This window comes from Lutra lutra, chromosome 16 (assembly GCF_902655055.1).
Source record: "Lutra lutra chromosome 16, mLutLut1.2, whole genome shotgun sequence".
Taxonomy (NCBI): domain Eukaryota; kingdom Metazoa; phylum Chordata; class Mammalia; order Carnivora; family Mustelidae; genus Lutra; species Lutra lutra.
Genome location: NC_062293.1, coordinates 50,024,652 through 50,042,028, shown reverse-complemented (window position 1 = coordinate 50,042,028; position 17,377 = coordinate 50,024,652). Strand labels below are relative to the sequence as shown.

Sequence of the window (17,377 nt, the reverse complement as noted above, 5' to 3'; positions counted from 1 at the left end):
GAAGCAAGGGCGAGAGAGGCCAAGTGTGCTGCTGGGGTGGGTCCTTCCTGTCTGCTTACCCTCCCGCCTCCCTTTCTTCCCTTCCAAGCCTGAGGGCGAGGGCGGGAGGGGAGGAGGTGTCTCCTTGATTAAGGCTTAATTAACCCTTAGCCTGGCAGGCAGGCGGGCACTGCCCTCTTCAAAGGCCTAGGCGGGCTCCATTAACACCAGGCCCACCCCGCCCTCCCCACGCGGGCTCCTGCGTCCAACACTGGACTCAGCATCTCTGTGCAGGGCCTGGTCTCTCCAGAGTGGCCCAGACTGGGGCCCTTGCCTTCCCGCTGCCCTCTAGGGCTTCCCACTTCCAGAGGGACCCAAGCCCAGAGGCTGTTCCTTCTGCCTAGAATACCCTTCTCCAACTCCTCCCCTGGCTGACCCCCTCTTCCTCCAAGACTCAGCTCAAGGCCCTCCTCCTCCAGGAAGCCTTCCAACACATCCCTTCCTATGCACGCACATTGCCATCAGACCACCATCCCTGGGCGACAGCTGTGGTTGCAGGCGAGCCACTCAAGGGCTCCAGGTGGGGGCTTTGAGATCTCCTGGGCTCCCTATATTGTTCAGTTCAATGCAGGACACCAAGCAGGCATCAGGCACTATTTGTGGACCGAATAATAGACAGAAAGTAGACAGAAGAGGGTAGCAAGGGAGGGACATAAAGGAGCAGAAGGGCCAGGAAGAGGGGCCTGGCAAAGATCAGGGCCCCAGATGTGGGACTGTCACCTCCCCCAGGCCTGCGACAGCTCCTCTCGCCTCACCCCAACCTAATGAGCCTGTCAGGGTCATTGGCATGCCCCTGCCTGTCCCTGCCCCGTGCTGACCTTCTCCCCAAGCCTCTGGACACGCTCTGTGGCCCCTTTCTCTATAAGTCCCATATCCCCTTGGATCAAGACTCCAGAGACACAGGACCCCACACAATCCAGGAAACACAGCTTAAATAGTGTTGTTGTAGACAAGAGGAGCCTGGAGGTGTTGGGTGGGGGGGTGTCCCGGTTTTTTGAGAGGGAGACACATTAGAGCTGAACCGGGCCAGCACCTAGCCTTGGATCCTTTCCATCTGCACCAAACTGGCAGCTGAGAGATCCGGGACCCAGAGAGGGTGAGAAAGCTGCCCCACATCACACAGCCGCGTGCCCACAGCCAGGCTGGCAGGGCCTGGGTTGGGTGGGGCTTGACTTGGTCGGAGAGGTGGAAAGGACGGTCAAGGGCCCTGTGGCTGGGAGTAGAGGGGAGTCCAGTTTAGGACTTTGGTCTCAGGTGGGAGCAGGAGAGAAGCCTGCTTCCAAGGAGTCCGGGAGGTAGGGGACTCTCGGGGGTCAGGTTCCAGGATGTGAGCCTGGAAGGACTGTGAAGGAGTCTATCCGACAAGGGCGGGCTTCCAGGGCCACACAGCCACGGAGGAGGGGCGGGGGAAACCACACGGCGGGGAGAAGAGGTCAAGGGGCCAGGACCTGCTGACACAGAAGCCTCCCGCCAGGCAAGAGGGAGAGGCTCCTTGTTTTGGAGGAGGCAGTGAGCCCGCAGATGAGCTCACACTCGCTTGCTGAGTGGCGTGGCCCGTGGCATGTCCCGACAGGGCCCTTCTGGAAGAGGCTCGGCTGTTTTGCATCCCTGGGACCAGTGCCTGGAGCTCCGGGAGAGACCCCGCCCTGAGGATGGGTGCCTAGGGCCGGGAGCCCGAGGCTGCCCTGTTGGTCGAGCTAGGCACGGGAGGCTGGGCCCCTTGACCTGCGGAGAGGGGGGCTGCATGGGCCTGGAGGGAGACGGGTGAGTGGGACCTAGGAGAGGACCCAAGCAGACACGCACATGCGCACACTGAGATGCCAACCTCCCGTCACCCACTGCAGAGTTCACCCCAAAGGGCTCCCCGGTACTCTGCCGACACAGCCCCAGCCCATCCTTGTGGGAGTGGGGGGTGGGAAGGGAGGCATCAAGGAGACATGTGTGCTGTGGGAGGATTCTGATGATGATCCCCTGTGGGAGGCTTAGAGGGGAGTGGGGCCCATTCCTTGTTCGGGGGCTATCAGGGAGGGCTACGAGGGCGGTCTAGAAAGATCGTGGGGTGAGTCACTGAGGTGATAAGGAGGGGACAAGCAGGACTAGGAGGAAACGGCAGAAGCTCAGGGGGGCCAGGGACAGCTGTGGCCTAAGAGAACCTGAGAACCGGCTCTGGGCCCCCTCTGTCAGGAGGGCTAAGGGCTCAGATTGGGGGAAGACAGAGAGATCTCTGGGATGGCTGGGGAAGGGGGCCTCTCCCCAGCAGAGATGCCCTCAGATGAAGCTTAAAGAAAGAGATACATCAAAGATGAGGGCTGTGACCATGAAGGGGTGACCAGAGCCACGTGGGAGGGGGATGGACTTTTCTCCAACCTGCAAACCCCAACTCACCCCTCAAAGACCCCCTCTGGGAGGGCCTCCTGGGCCATCCCTCATGTGGCTGGGGAAGCCCATGTCCCAGCCTGTCCCTGGGGCCTGGCACCCCTCCCCCACTCCCACCCCAGCCACCATACCTGCCCACCAGCAGCAGTTCCCGCTCGCTAGCGCGGGGCCTCAGCCGCCTCCAGATGTCCATGGTGAAGAGTGTGCTGCTGCTGTTGAAGATGGATGTCAGCGACGACATGAGCGCGGCCATCATCACTGCGATCATCAGCCCCCGCAGACCTGGGGGCAGGGACGGGGCTGCTGTGACCCTGCCCGGGAGCCCCTCCTGCCTGTGTCCTCCTGTCTGAGGCCCCACGGTCAGCAGTGAGCATTCTCAGGTCCTCAAGAGCAGAGGCCCGGGAGGAAGGAGGCTGGAGGTGTTCACGGGAGAAAGGGCCAGACACGAGAGGCCCGAGGCCAAGAGCAATTGTGGGGCAGGGGTGGGGAGGTGCGGGGCAGGGGTGGAGAGGTGGGGGGACGGCGGAGGTGGGGTACTTCTGGATTTGCGGCTGGAGCCCGCGGCTTACAGGCCCTATTGTCACAAGGGGGATGGCTTCTGCCATTCTGGGTGCACTCGGAGCTCCCCGTCTCTGCGGAGCTTTGCAGGTGACAAAGCACTTTCACACCCAGGCCTTTACTTGATGGAAGTTTTATTAACCTGTTGACAGACAAGGAAGTGGAAGCTCCTAGCGGGAGGAGAGGTATCCAGGGACTCACAGTGGCCAGAGGCAAAACTCTGCGGTGGGGTGGGGACAGGAAGGCCTGGGGCGGGACCCTCTGCTGAGAGGTCACAACCCAGGAGAGAGAGAAAAATCCACGCAGGGATTGGCTGAAAATGAAGGAGGGGTCCCCATCGGGGTGGAGGAGGGTCTGCTTTGCAAAGTCTTCTGGGAGTCGTGGGCTTGAGAGGGGCTGAGGGTCGGGAGCCCTGAGAGACAGAAGGAGGCTCAATTTCCAACTGAGTGCTGTGTGGCATCAGGCTGGTCAGCTCCCCTCTCTGAGCCTCAGTCTGATTGTATCTCCAAGGCCTCTTGTGCTTTTTCTTCAAGTGTCTAAGCACCTCCCCTCCATCCCTGCAGATTCTCTCTGTCTGTCCTCCACCCCCTGCCCTAGTTTAAACCTGACTGAGGGTCCCCTCCCCTGAGGGCTCAGCTGCCCTGGTGCTATTTTTGCCTGGCCTTGGTTCTGTGTCTGACCGGCTGTGTGACTTCCAGGCCTCCCGTGGCCCTCTCTGTTCACTTATCGTGCTGATTGGGCCGGGGCCAAAGAAAAGTGAGTTAGATCATGGTTTTCCCCCAAAACGTTTCTCCATCCTGTTTCTCTTGCTCAGGGAGGTGGATTAACTTGGGGTTTATTCTCCACCCACATTTCAGACAGGGAGCTCAAGGCCTAGAGAGAGGTTATGGCCCAGCAATGGCTGGGTGTCAGCACTTGGGGGCTTAGCAAACTCCCCCCACCCCCAGAACAGAAAAGGAAGGTGAGGCCCAGAGGTGGGAACCCACAGCGAGGCCAAGCCTTGTGCCAGGCGGTGTCCTGGCTTTATTACGTTTAATCCCAGCAACAACACGCTGAGGGGTGGGTAGGCGTCATTATCTCAAATTTACAAATGAGGACAATGAAGCTTCAAGCAGAAGTGACACGCCCCAAATATCTCAGCCAGCGAGCTGTGATTCGATCCCAGCTCTGTGAACTCACATCCCCTGGGCCTCCACGTCCCAGGAGGGAAGGAAAGCAGGGCAGGGCCACGAAGCTCCTGGAGGGGAAGCCACGGGGAGGGAAGGAGACTCAGGGTCTGGGAATCTGGAGGGGAAACCAGGTCTCAGAAGGCTATCTCCTCTTTTCACTCTGCTGGACAAGGAATGTGGGAAAGTCCAAAACCTGCCCCCTAGTTCTACCTATAGGTGGAGGCAGGAGGTGTGGGGCTTATGGGAGCCCGAGCTCCTGATCCTAGCAGAGTCGGCAGTGGGCCAGACAGACTGGGGTTCGTGTCTCAGCCACTCTGTCATCATGGAGGAGTCGCTTTCCCCACTCTGTGCCTCAGTTTCCCTGTCTGTAAAATGGAGCTGACTACCTCACAGCCGGCAGTGGGAAGCAGGTTGACCTCACTCAGGGGGTAGGATAGCAGAGGGGAAGAGGACAAGCCCTGGAGGCAGATTATCTGGGCTAAGAACACAGCTCTGGGGCTCACTGGCCGCGTGACCTTGGGCAGGCCCCGGCAACTTCTCTGGGTCTCAGTTCCCCATCTCCAACATGGGGATGATGATAGCAGCCCTTAGGGTTCTCGAGGCGATAGAAGCTTAAAAGTCTTAGGATCCTATGCGGCCCATGGCGGGGGCCCAAGGGAATATTTTCCCACATTATTACATTCCTCTCCTCCCTGATGAGTGACATCCCACTTGGATGTCACACTGGATCCAGAATGGCCTCCACAGCGCCCCTTCAGCCCACCCGGCCCCTTAGCCTTGCCGGTCTCCCCCCCACCTCCCACTTCCACCCCACACCCTGCCCTGACCCCTCCCAGAGTCTCACCTATGGGCATCAGCTCCATGACCAGCTTGGGGTAGGCGATGTTGGAGCAGCCGATCTCGGCCCCGCAGGCCCGCAGGCACTCGGACGGCACCACGCAGCCCACGTCATCTGCATCAGAGGGATGCCCAGTATATCCCAGCAGGGCCATCCCGCCCTTCCCACAGCCGCGAGCACCTGGGGCCGGCAAGACGCCAGCCCGGCGGGGCCCTGCGCTGTCACCATCTCTGACCAGGAGCTACGTGGTCCTGGGTCCATTTCCCAGTTTGGGTCATGAGGAGGGGGTTGGCCTCAGAGCCGTTCAGGCCCCTAAACCCTTGACTCTTTTCCTGCCCGGTGTCCTCCGTCATAACGTCTTCTCCCTGTCCCAGACCAGGCCAGGGGGCTCACCTGTGGTGTGGCATTGCCCATGTGAGCAGTCTGCTGTTAGAAGCCATCTGGGGTGCTGGTCTCCCTCACGCCCCCTCCGGCCCCCAGCCCTCCTCCCCGGAGGGGCAAAGGCAGTCTAGAGGGGCACCTTCCCCAACCCCTGGGCTCAGAGATTTAGGCTGGGGCCTGTCCCCCTAACACCGCCCCCACAAAGCCATCTCCAGCAGCTCCTACAGGACCCGAAAAACACAGGGGAGCCCGATCACACCCTAGTCAGAACTCTCCAATAGTTCTGCCGTCCGCAAGACCCTCCCGTCGTCGAGACAGAGGCTGGGCTCCTCCAGACTTGTCCCCTTCCTTGCCCCCCACCCCCTGCACCTTCCTCCAGCCACACGGGCCTCCCTATCCCCTGAGGTCTTCCGCACAAGCCCCTCTGCCCAGGCCTTCCAGGGGGGACTGGCTCAGAAGTGACTCTTGGGTCCATCCCCTGAACCCCCGCCCCTCCGCATTTTTCCTCGTCTCTTTGCTCGGGACCACTGGGGCCTGCTGATTTGTTTCTTCCTATTCTCGGTGGGCGTGGGTGGTGAGCTGGTAAGAAGGGGACAGTCTCACCGTGGCCATCTCCCCAAAGGCAGGAGGGGCACACACCGTTCATCTGTGGGTGAGTGCCTGGACTAAGCCCTACATCCAGGCCTCCCTAGTAAGCCCCCTCCCGCAGAGCCCTGTTGGGGGGCAGGAAGCGGGGGCCCCACTCCCAGAGCTTGCCCACAGCAGCTGGCCTCCCCAGCATGGTGCTGGAAGGGTGGGCAGCCCCCGTTCACGTGCTCCTCCCACCAAATACTCCTCATCGCCCTGTGGCCCCTGTCCCTCGGGTTTTCAGCAGGGGGCCCACAGATGCGGAGCAAAAGAGAGGAGGGGGACAGCAGGGGAAGATCGGAAAGAGACACAGCTGGACCAGCGCTCCAGGGGGAAGGGAGGCCAGTGTGGGGGCTTATATTTCCATCAGGCAGCGGGCAGTGGCATTCCCGCCGCAGACCAGGCACTCCCAAGTTCACCACGGTCCCCTCCAAATGACTCTACTGAAAATTCCTTCCATGGATGTCCAACCCATGGCAGTCTCAGATCCCCTTCCTCCAGGCTAGCAAGGCTGGGGAAGCACCCCCCATCCTCAAGGACCTGGCACCCCGGTCTCTTGCATCCAGGCACCTGCGGCATCTGCTGCCAGTCATTTGCCTGGTAATGGCTCACTGTCCTTTCTCCTCCCCTCCCATTACCCAGCCCCCTAGCCCCCCAGCCCCTTGGCTTCTCCTGCCAAACCCCTGCCTGCTTCACTTGGCTCCTGCCCTGCTCCTGGGAGCCAGCCCCTCCCCGCCTCCTTCCATGCTCCCCATCCTTGCAAAATTACACCTCTGCTCACACTACTTCCTTCTCAGAAGCCCCCCTCCCCCACATTCCCAGAGCCCCTTTCCGCGGTCTTTCAGGTCCTTGTCAACTGGTCCCAGGTGCGTGCGTGCGTCAGCCACCTCAACCGGCTGCTGTTTTCTCATACACACCCAGCATTTGGCCGCCTCCAGGCCTTTGCAGACGAGGTCCCCTCCTCCCAGGACTCCGTCCTACCCTTGTTTACCTCCTGCTTCCTGGCCCATTGCAAAGGGCTGGTCCTCTGAGGCTTTCTCTAACTCCCTCTGCACCTCCCCGCCCCCCAAGCAGGCAAAGCAGCTTCCTCTCAAAGGCTCCTATGGTGGAGGATTGAATCATGATAGTCTGTCTGTGGATTTCACCTCTCCCCACCAGACTGGGAGCTTCCCCAGGGCAGACACTGGGTTTGAATCATCTCCAGGTCCCAGGTATCACTCAGTTCAGGGCTGGGAACATTTGTGAATGAATGAGTGAGTAATGAAGTGAATGGTGGTAGAGAAGGAGGCAGGCACTGGAGGAGAGCAGGAGGAGGAGGAGGAGAAAGGATGCCAGAAAACAGTCATGAAAAGGTCCAGGCACTGCTTGATCCAGCGGCAGCCCAGCAGTGGGCTAGAACCCTTGGGACCAAAAGGGCATAACTTGCCTGGGACACACAGTGGGACCCAGGTCAAGCCCCAGGCCCCATGTGGGACTTTGGGGTGGGGGGTAGGGTGGGCACTGGGGTCCAGTATACAGAGGGCAGGTGACGGGCCACTCCTGACAGGTTCTGGGCCTGGACCGGCCGGCTCTGATGCCCGGACCCAGCCCTCCTGGGAGAGACGGGTGAGGAGTCACAGCCACATAATGGCTCAGAAAGCCCGAGTCAGGAGATTCTGGCCCAGTTTTTTCAGCCCATTCTAGGCTCTGGGCATGGGCCTCTGCCTCTGGGCACTGCTGGCTCGCTTGCCTGAGTTTGTGCTGAACAGCAAGAAAGAACAACCTCTCCTTTATGACAGCAGCAGAGGTGTCGCCATTAAAGTCCCCTGAATGTGCCACCTTCAGCAGTGAGCAGCCTCAGGACAGTGAAGGCCTGGAGGGGGCGGGTATGCTTCTGAGCTGGGCAAGGATCAAGCTTCTGTGGGCCTGGGGGCTCCCCCCAGCTGGGCTCGACTTTTGCATTGGCACCTCTGTCCAGCCAGGGCCACACCAGAAGCCTGGGTGCTGGCCCTCTCTTCGTCCCCGATGTCCTCCCTCCCTGTGGCCAATACCAAGTCCAGCCACTGGGCTTGGGGACCAGGTGAATTGCATCACCTCCTTACTGCATCGCCTTGCCCCCTCTAACCCACCCTTCTTGCACACAGCAGAGGGACTTTCTAAAACCACCCGTCTGCTCACCCTCCTTCCTGCTCACACACTTCCTTGGCTCTCCATCCCCTGTGAGAAGGATCACAAGCCTCTAAATGTGCCATTCATGGCCCCCTACCCACTTAGCCAGTTTTAGCCACACCTCTGGGCATCCGTGTTTGCTGTTCCCTCTCTCGGGAATACCCTTCCCTCCTTCATACACTCAGGGAATTCATAGGCATTCAGACTCTCAACCTGTGGATGTTTGTGCAGGCTTTAGGCAATATCCTCAGGGCACCATTAACTCTGTGACCTTTGACAGCCTCTGCCAGTGTCTGTTGATAGACTGAATGACCCTTTCCCAAGGCGGCCACTGGACATAAGATCGTGAGGACTAATCAAGTTGCTCCCCACTCCCTAACCAGCCCCAGCCCATCTCAGGGAGAAAGTCCAGATGTAGATGTTGTAGTAAGGAGTAGGAGAAAAACACACAGACCTGGGTTTAAGTCCCACTATCCCAACACCATACTGTGTGATCTTGGGTGATTATTTAAGTTCTCTGAGGCTGTTTCTTCCCCCATAAAATCCTTCTGGGGGACATCCAGAGACCAAAACTCAACCTCAACCTAAATGTTCCACCTGACACAAAATTAATTCACAATAGATCACAGATTTAAATGTAAGATGTACAAACTATCAAACATTTGGGTGGGGAAATAGAGAAAATCTTCAGGACCTAGGGCTAGGCAAAGAGTTCAAAGACTTGACAGCAAAAGCACTATGCATAAGAGAAAAAAAATGGATTAAGTAAACCTCAACAACATTAAATGTTCAGTGCGAGACACCCGTGAAAAGGATGAAAAGAAAAGCTACAGGACAAAATCAGTAAAGTTGCAGGATACACGATCACTATACAAAGATCAGTTGTGTTTCTATAGACTAAGAATGAACCATCAGGAAGAATAATTAAGAAAACAATACCATTCGTGATGGCATCAAAAATAATAAAATACCTAGGAATAAATTTAACCAAGGAGGTGAAAGACCAGTACAATGAAAATTATAAGACACTGATTAAAGAAGTTAAAGATGACACAAATAAAAAGAAAGATATACCATGTTCATGGATTAGAAAAATTCATCTTGTTAAATGTCCATACCACTGAAAGTCATCTGCAGATTCAATGCAGTCCCTATCAAAATTCCAATAGCATTTTTCACACAAATAGAAAAAATATCCTAAAAATTTGTATAGAACCACAAAACAACCCAAATAGCCAAAGCACTCTTAAGAAAGAAGAGAAAAACTGGAGACATCACACCCCCTGATTTTAAACTATGTTATAAAGCTATAGTAATCAAAACCATAAACCATACAGTATTGGCACAAAAACAGACACATAGATCAATAGAACACAATAGAGACCACAGAAATAAACCCACAACTATATATTGTCAATTAATTTAGGACAAAGGATTTAAGAATATACAATGGGTAAAAGATGGTCTCTTCAATAAATGGTGTTGGGAAACAGGACAGCTACATGCAAAAGAATGAAACTGGGCTACCATCACAAACCATTCTTAAAAACCAACACAAAATGCACTAGAGATTTGAATGTAAAACTCCTAGAAAAAAACATGGGAGGGGTGGTAAGCTCCTTGACATTGATCTTGGCAATGATTTTTTTTTATTTGACACCAAAAGAAAAAAAAAGGGGCAGGGCTACAACAGATTAAAAAGCTTCTGCACCGCAAAGGAAATCATCAACAAAATGAGAAGGCAACCTACAGATTGGGAAGAAATATTTGCAAGCCAAAAAATTGATAAGAGATTAATAGTCAAAATATATAAAGAACTCATACAACTCAATAGCAACCCCCCCAAAAAAAGAACCTCAAAACAAAATCCAATTAAAAAGTGGGCAGAAGATCTGAATAAACATTTTTTCCAAAGGAAACATACTAATGGCCAATGGGTACATGAAAAATGTGCTCAAAATCACTAGTCATCAGGGCTATGCAAACCAAAACCACAATGAAATATCGCCCCACACATGTTAGAATGGCTATCATAAAAAGAAAGAGAGAGAGAGAGAGAGAGAAAGAGATCACATGTATTGGCCAGGATGTAGAGAAAAGGGAATTCCTTTTGTGCATGTAGGTGTGCTACTGGTAAGAACCTAGATCAGTGCAGCTACTATGAAAAACAGTACAGAGTTTTCTCAAAGAACTAAAAATAGAACTACCATTTGATCCAGCAAGTCACATCTGAGTATATATCTTAAGGAAATGAAATCACTACTTTGAAGAAATGTCTGTACTCCATGTTCATTGAAGCATTCGTCACAATAGCTGAGACATGGAAATAACCTCAAGGGTCCATCAACAGATGAGTGGATAAAGATATGATGTATACACACACACACACACACACACACACACACACAAATATTATTCAGCCCTGAGAAAGAAGAAAATCCTACCATTTGTGACAACATTGGTGGACCATTATGGGCATTATACTAGATGAAGTAAGTCAGTGAGAGAAAGACAAATACTATATGATCTCACTTATAAATGGAATCCAAGAAAGTTGAAGTCAGAAAAAGAGAGTAGAATGATGGGGCTGTGGGATGGAGGAAAAGAAGTGATCTTAGTCAAAGGGTACAAACTTCCAATTATAAGATGAATAAATCCTGGAGATCTAATGTACAGCATAGTGATTATAATTAATAATATTGTATTTTATATATCTATATATTTTAAGATTTTATTTATTTATTTTACAGAGAGAGACACAGCGAGAGAGGGAACATAAGCAGGGGAGTGGGAGAGGGAGAAGCAGGCTTCATGCCAAGCAGGGAGGCTGATGCGGGGCTTGATCCCAGGACCCTGGGATCATGACCTGAGGTGAAGGCAGTTGCTTAACCAACTGAGCCACCCAGGCGCCCCTGTATTTTATATTTTTTTAAAAAGGTACAGACCAGGAGAAAATACTGTGCAGGCCACAGACCTGACAAAGACCTTGTATTTAGAATATATAAGAGCAGGGAGCCCAGGCCTGGGTAGCTCAGTTGGTTAAGCGTTCGACTCTGGGTTTTGGCTTGGGTCTGGATCTTGGTCGGGGTTGTGGGATAGAGCCCCATGTCAGGCTCTGTACTGGGCATGAAGCCTGCTTTGAGATTCTGTCTCTCTCCCTCTGCCCCTCCCCACCGCTGCTCACACTGTTACTCTCATTCTCTCTTTAAAAAAAAAAAAAAAAAAAAAAAGGAGAAAAAATCTCTCAAACTCAGTGGGAAACACCAAACAATCCACTTAGAAAATGGGCAAAACACATGAACAGGCATTTCACTGAAGAGGACCAACAGCTGGCAAATAAGCGCATGAAAATATGTTCTATGTCATTAGTCATTAGGAAAATAGAAATTAACACCATAGGAAGAGATTATTACACACGTATCAGCGTGGCTAAGATAAAAAAAATTGTGACAACATAAAATGTTGGCAAGGATGTGAAGAAACTGGATCACTCGTATGTAATTGGTAGAAATGTAAAATATACATGATACAACATGTGTATGAATGAATATGTAAACATCCATATGAAGGTTCGTAGCAGCTACGTTCATAATAGCCCCCAAACTGGAAACAACCAATTGTCCTTCAGCAGGAGAGATGGTTGAACAAACTCTGGTCCACCCATGCCATGAATACTAGCCAGCAACAGAAACGATACAGATCGTTAAGCTATGGACATGCACATCAATCTGAACAACTTGCCAGAGAATTATGCTGAGTGGGAGAAAAAGCTAATCTCTAAAGGTTCTATGCTACACTTTCCATTTATATAGCGTTCCTGAAATAACAACATTACAGAGATGGAGAACAGATTTCGGGGTTGACAGGGGTCAGGGATGGAGATGTGGGTATGGTGGTAGAGAGGGAGGTTTTGGTGACGGTGGAACAGTTCTGCATCCTAATGGCAGTGGTGGTGACCACACAAATCTACACACGAGGTAAGATTGCATGCACACACACACACCCAGGAACACTTGTAAACTGGTGAAATCCGAACAGGTTCTGGATTGCACCAATGTCAATTTTCTGGCTATTGTGTTACTGTACTGGAGTTCTACAAGACGATGCCACTGGGAGAAGGCTGCCTGTGACCTCTCTGTTGGTGTGTTGTTGTTCTTTTATTTCTAACAACTTCCTGTGCATCTGTAAATATGGACAGGTAACTGCAAGGTTGGAGGGCTTCCTTTTCAGCCCAGAGAGCCAGGACTCCCTTCATGAGCCCCAGGGTTAGTCTTAAGGGCCAAAGGAAACTCTTGTTCTGGGTCTCAGGTGGCAGTGAGGCTATATAAATCAGCCTTCAGGGTTCCCAAGCCAGTGCTTGCCCCTGGGGACTGCTGCTTCTCCTCTGTGGCTGAGTGGGGTGGGGAACACAAGGTATACGCACAAGAGTTGGGTCTGACTCCAGCCCTCAGCAGCCCTCTCTGGCTCTCCCCATCCCAGGGTTCAGGTGGGCACTGCTCATCATGTGGGACCAGTCCCGGGGGGCAACCCCTCCCAGTAAGGAGCAGGGCTACGGACTAAGAACTGGGTATCTACCTGCTCTATGCACACCAGGTTCCGTAAAGGCTCCTTCCTGAGTTTGGGTAAGACAGTGCCCTATCCTTGCCATGGGGTCTCCCAGTCCAGTTCCTTAACTCTACTTCCACAACTGGACAGCTGGGTATCTGCACAGACTTCCCGTCCCACCTGGGAAACTGGACACTGATAGGGTTGGACCAAGGTTACCAACCCTGGGAGTCAGGGGGAGGAGCGCAAAGACTGTTGAGTTCCTGTGTGTTCTCAGTAAGAATACTGTCCCTCTCTGGGCTCCAATGTTCCAGTCGTTGTTGGACTTTAGTCCCTGGGCTTTCCAGAATTCCGCCACCCGGCGCAGGGAGCCGAGGGGGAGGAGCGGCGCACAGCCACCCCACGCCGGTATCCCTTGGGGGTTGGTGGCGGGGGGGGGGGGGGGGGGGGGGGGGGGAGGGGGGGGTGTCTGAATCAGCTTCCGGCCCCGCCCCTAGGGCGGCACGTGACCGCAGGTGGCGGTGGCGGGGTGGGCGGGGCTGCATTAGTCACCAGCCCAACGCCGCCGGTGCGCTCCGCTCCGCCTGCGCGCCTCTCCTTGCCGGCTCTGGTCCGCGCCCGCCCGGTAAGCGAGTCCTGGCCCGCCGCCCCGGATCCTGGGCCCAGCAGCGGCGCTTCCTCGAGCCTCCTCCGGGCAGGCCTCTCGGGTTGCGGGTCCGCAGATTTTAAGACCCCGTGCCCTTCCCGGAAGCCGTCGGAATGCAGGGCGCCGCCGAGCTGGGCCAGAGGCCACCCGGGTTGTGCCCTGCCTCCCACTCTTGGAAACTTCTGGGAAGTTCCCTGCCTGCCCTGGTTCCTCCCAGAAGTTGCCTAGGACTTTAGGCAGCTCCACAGTTCCTCCGGGATGTGGGTCCCCCGGCCCCTACTGATAGAGGCACACCGCACCCAGGCGTGGGTCCCGCCCCGCCGTCTCACCCACTGCCGCCCCACCCCCGCCCTGTCGCGCAGTCGCCCCTCCCCGGTCCCGCCTGCACCCTGACCTGACCTCTGCGTTCACTTGGGCTCTCCCGCAGGCTCCCTATGGGCAGAGTCGCTGAGGCACTGGTGGAGCTCCAGAGCGCACCGGAATTCACGAGCCTGATCTTGCGGAGTTCTCTGTCGCCCGCCCACCCGGCATAAGCGTCGTCGGGGCAGTGGCAACATGGCCTTCTCCCAGGTGCAGTGTCTGGACGACAGCCACGTCAACTGGCGCTCCAGTGAGTCCAAGCCCGAGTTCTTCTACAGCGAGGAGCAGCGGCTGGCCCTGGAGGCCCTGGTGGCCCGTGGCAGGGAGGCTTTCTACGAGGTGCTAAAGCGGGAGAACATTCGGGACTTCCTGTCGGAGCTGGAGCTCAAGCGCATCCTGGAGACCATTGAGGTGTATGACCCAGGCTCTGAGGACCCAAGGGTTGTCGGCAGGCCCCGGGGACCTGAGGACGATGGCGTTGGTGACAGTGAGGAGGCCAGCAGGGCAGGTGGGGACCCCACCGAGGCCGAGCCACTGCCCTCCCTGGAGTACTGGCCCCAGAAGTCTGACCGATCCATCCCGCAGCTGGACCTGGGCTGGCCCGACACCATTGCCTACCGTGGTGTGACCCGGGCCAGCGTCTACATGCAGCCCCCCATCGATGGGCAGGCCCACATCAAAGAGGTAGTGCGGAAGATGATCAGTCAGGCCCAGAAGGTGAGCCAGCTACTGGGTGGGGGTCCCCTGAGGGGAAGCTGGCCTCGTGCGCCAGAGCCAGCCCCCAGCATCTCTGCCATTTCGGTGTGCGTGAACTCACAGCACCAATACAGAGACCATGACACCATCCCCTGTGGTCTCTTTGCTGCTCCCAGGCTGCCTCTTCCCCTGGCCTCCTAGGGCTCCTCAGTGTCTTTGCGCAGGATTAGGGTACCTGGGTCCTGTGGCAGGTGACCATGGGTGCCCATCTCAAGGGGCCTTTGTGCATTGCTGGGGGGGGGGGCGTGTTCTGATTTGCCCCAAAGCCTGCAAGCAGCTTCCCCAGAAGAAAGTGTTGTGATGGGGTGGGGTGGGGAGGAATCTCGGGGTTTTCTCTTACTTACTGTCCCTCGAGATGGCTCTGATTCACACCTGGGAAGCAGGACGCTCCCACGCACACCATGAGACACTGGTGTGGCTTTTCTTGGGTGATGGACAGAGTCTGGAGTGGTGCAGGAGGCACGAAGACCAAACACGAGCCTGGGTCCCTTTGAGGCTGGCGTGGAGGTCCCAGTTCAAATGAGTCTATTTCCCGGCCGTGCTGGGCAACGGAGAGTGACTTGCTCGCCCTCTCTGAGCCTCTTTGTGAGCTTTGTGAGGGCAGAATCTTCCCAGGCTGAGATGGTGAAGGGACACCTCCAGCGTTGCTTCTTCTTGATCCCAGCCGCGAGGGGCGGTATCCCTGGTTTGGATAGTCATTCTCAGCCGACCTGAGGCCAGGCCTGAGCTCAGTAGAGGGTGGTGAGTGGTTAGCAATATCTGTGCTGGTGCAGGTGTTTCTAGCAGACTCTAACCCTTCGCCAGGCCCCGAGTGGGGCAGCAGATCGCACGAGCCCAGAACGCTGGCCTTGGCGAGCATCCTGGCTGACAGAGCCTGGGGAGACTCATAGGCAGAGAAACCAGAAGTGGGTCAGGAGCTGACAAGGTGCCCATGGGTTAGGTTTCTAGAAAGGTGGAGTGCCTGTCCCCCGCGGATAGGCACTCTGACCCTGGCAGAGTCGGGGAGCCTGTGTCTCGGAGCTTGGCCCGCATCCTGTTCCCAGGCAGCTTTGGGGTTCAGGTTTCTGATGTATAAAGTGGAGGGGAGCCTGGGGCTGCGTCTTTGGCTGTTGAGGAGATGGAATCGGGTGACCGGAGTGAGGAAGAGTTTCAGGAAGAGGAGGGAAAGTGGGAGGAGGAAGGGCCTTCGTGGCTCTTGGGCAGGTATCCTACCCCACACCTGCCAGGGGGTAGGCAGGTGTGGCTGACGTCGTGTCTGATGAGGTTGTGCAGCCTAGTCCTCTGGGAGGGTCTGTTGGGGTCCTTTGACCCCTTTTTTAAAAATGGGGAAACTGAGGCCCGGTGCGGGGCTTGACCTGCTGTACCAGGGTTCCCTCTCCTCCCCACCAGGAGTAGGAAGGAGACCGACACCAGATCCCTGCTTGGCATGGGAAAGTCCAGCACGTCTAATCTGCCCCAGACAGGAAGACTGATGGCCTGGCCCAGCGATGGGACTAGATAGGGGCACCCGGGGCCAGGCTGGGCACAAGGCATCCTCCCCACATGTTTGCAGCCCGGTCTGAGACCCAGCCATTCCATGCAGTCCCCTGGGCCTCTTGTAACTTCATTTGCTCCCGACAAAAGCCCCACCAGGTTGTTGGCGTTGCCTGTCCGAGGTTACATGGCTGGGGAGAGGTCCATCTCGGGTTGGAACCCTGGTCTGTGTGGTACCCCAGTCAGCGCGGCTCCCTGACCCCTCTGAGAAAGGCAGCTTACTTCTGAGCCTGCCCCCTTGGATGGCAGGGAGCCTCCCAGACCCAGCAGGAGGGTTTAGGGTCTTCCATTTGAGAGCACAGAGAGAACAGGGACTTGTTTGAACCCCACGGCGCCATGGTAAGCCTTGCCCCTGCTTCCCATCCTTTGTACTTGCTTGTCACATCCATCCAGGGACCCAAGGCCAGCATAGTGTGTGCGCGTGGGTAGGCAGTAATGACAACAGCTACTGGTTTTTGAGCGCGAGGCACTTGGTAATTTCAGATAGTGAGATCTGCCCATTTTCCAGATGTAGAAACTGAGGCCCGACTGGTTCATCTCTGCTGATGTCATCTAGCAAGTTGTTGGGTGGAGGGGTGGGGACCAGACCTGCTGTCATCCTTAGACTCCAAGATGGGTCCCCTGCCCATCCTGGCCTGGACAGAACACAGTGACAGGCAGGGCAGGGAGGGGCAGCCCAGCCACTCTGCCATCAAGTCTCCCATCTGCCCTGCGCCTGCTGCTTCCCAGGCTCCAGCACCGGGCCGTGCTGCTGACGGATGCTGACGGCCCATGCTGACAAGGTGCTTTCCTGGCCTGCCCGCCCGCTGGCACCGGGAGCTCTTCCTGCTTTATCTCTCCCTGTGAATCACATCTTTCTCTTCGCCCTGCATCCTCTTCTGTGCCCCACCAGCAGTAGTGCGGGGAGAACACTCCCCCCTCCCCAGGCCTGGGACAGGGAGCCCGCTGTTCGGTTGCCTGACGCGAACACTGACCCCCTGCCAACTGGGCACCTGGGCTGGGGCTGCTGGTGCTGACTCAGGGCAGCCCAGCCCGCCACCTCCTCCTCCCCCTGGCCTGTCAGCATGGCAGGCAGACCCTGGGGCCGGGAAGTGACGCAGCACACACTCAGCCCGCCCCAGCGTGGCTGCCAGGGAGCGGCTATGTTCCCATCAAGGCTGCTGAATTCCCCCCCTTTGCCAAAACATGAGAACGAAACTAGTGGGCCCCAGCACTGGGAGCCCAGGGTCCCAGCTCTGCCTCCACCACTGGGGGACCTAGGATAAGCCCCAGCTGTTTTAAGAGCCCCAGTCATCTCATCTGTAAAATGGGTACAGGCATTGACGATTGGTAAGGGTCCCTTCAGCTCTGACACCCTGTTGCCCTGCGATTCTGGACTCTTCTGGGGGAGACCAGTGGGTT

The 17,377-nt window shown here is 55.8% G+C and overlaps 2 protein-coding genes across 2 annotated transcripts in view; one reads left to right on the top strand and one right to left on the bottom strand.

Annotated features, from left to right (window-relative positions):
• The window catches only part of SLC5A10 (solute carrier family 5 member 10), a 57,439-nt gene that overhangs the window by 2,635 nt on the left and 37,427 nt on the right, over positions 1–17,377 (bottom strand). The window contains 2 exon segments of the mRNA XM_047706592.1: positions 2,547–2,697; positions 4,987–5,094. Coding sequence (XP_047562548.1) covers positions 2,547–2,697; positions 4,987–5,094 — 259 coding nt within the window.
• FAM83G (family with sequence similarity 83 member G) overlaps positions 13,216–17,377 on the top strand; it is a 29,548-nt gene continuing 25,386 nt past the window's right edge. Inside the window, 2 exon segments of the mRNA XM_047706590.1 lie at positions 13,216–13,306; positions 13,755–14,404. Coding sequence (XP_047562546.1) covers positions 13,883–14,404 — 522 coding nt within the window. The 5' untranslated portion in view covers positions 13,216–13,306; positions 13,755–13,882.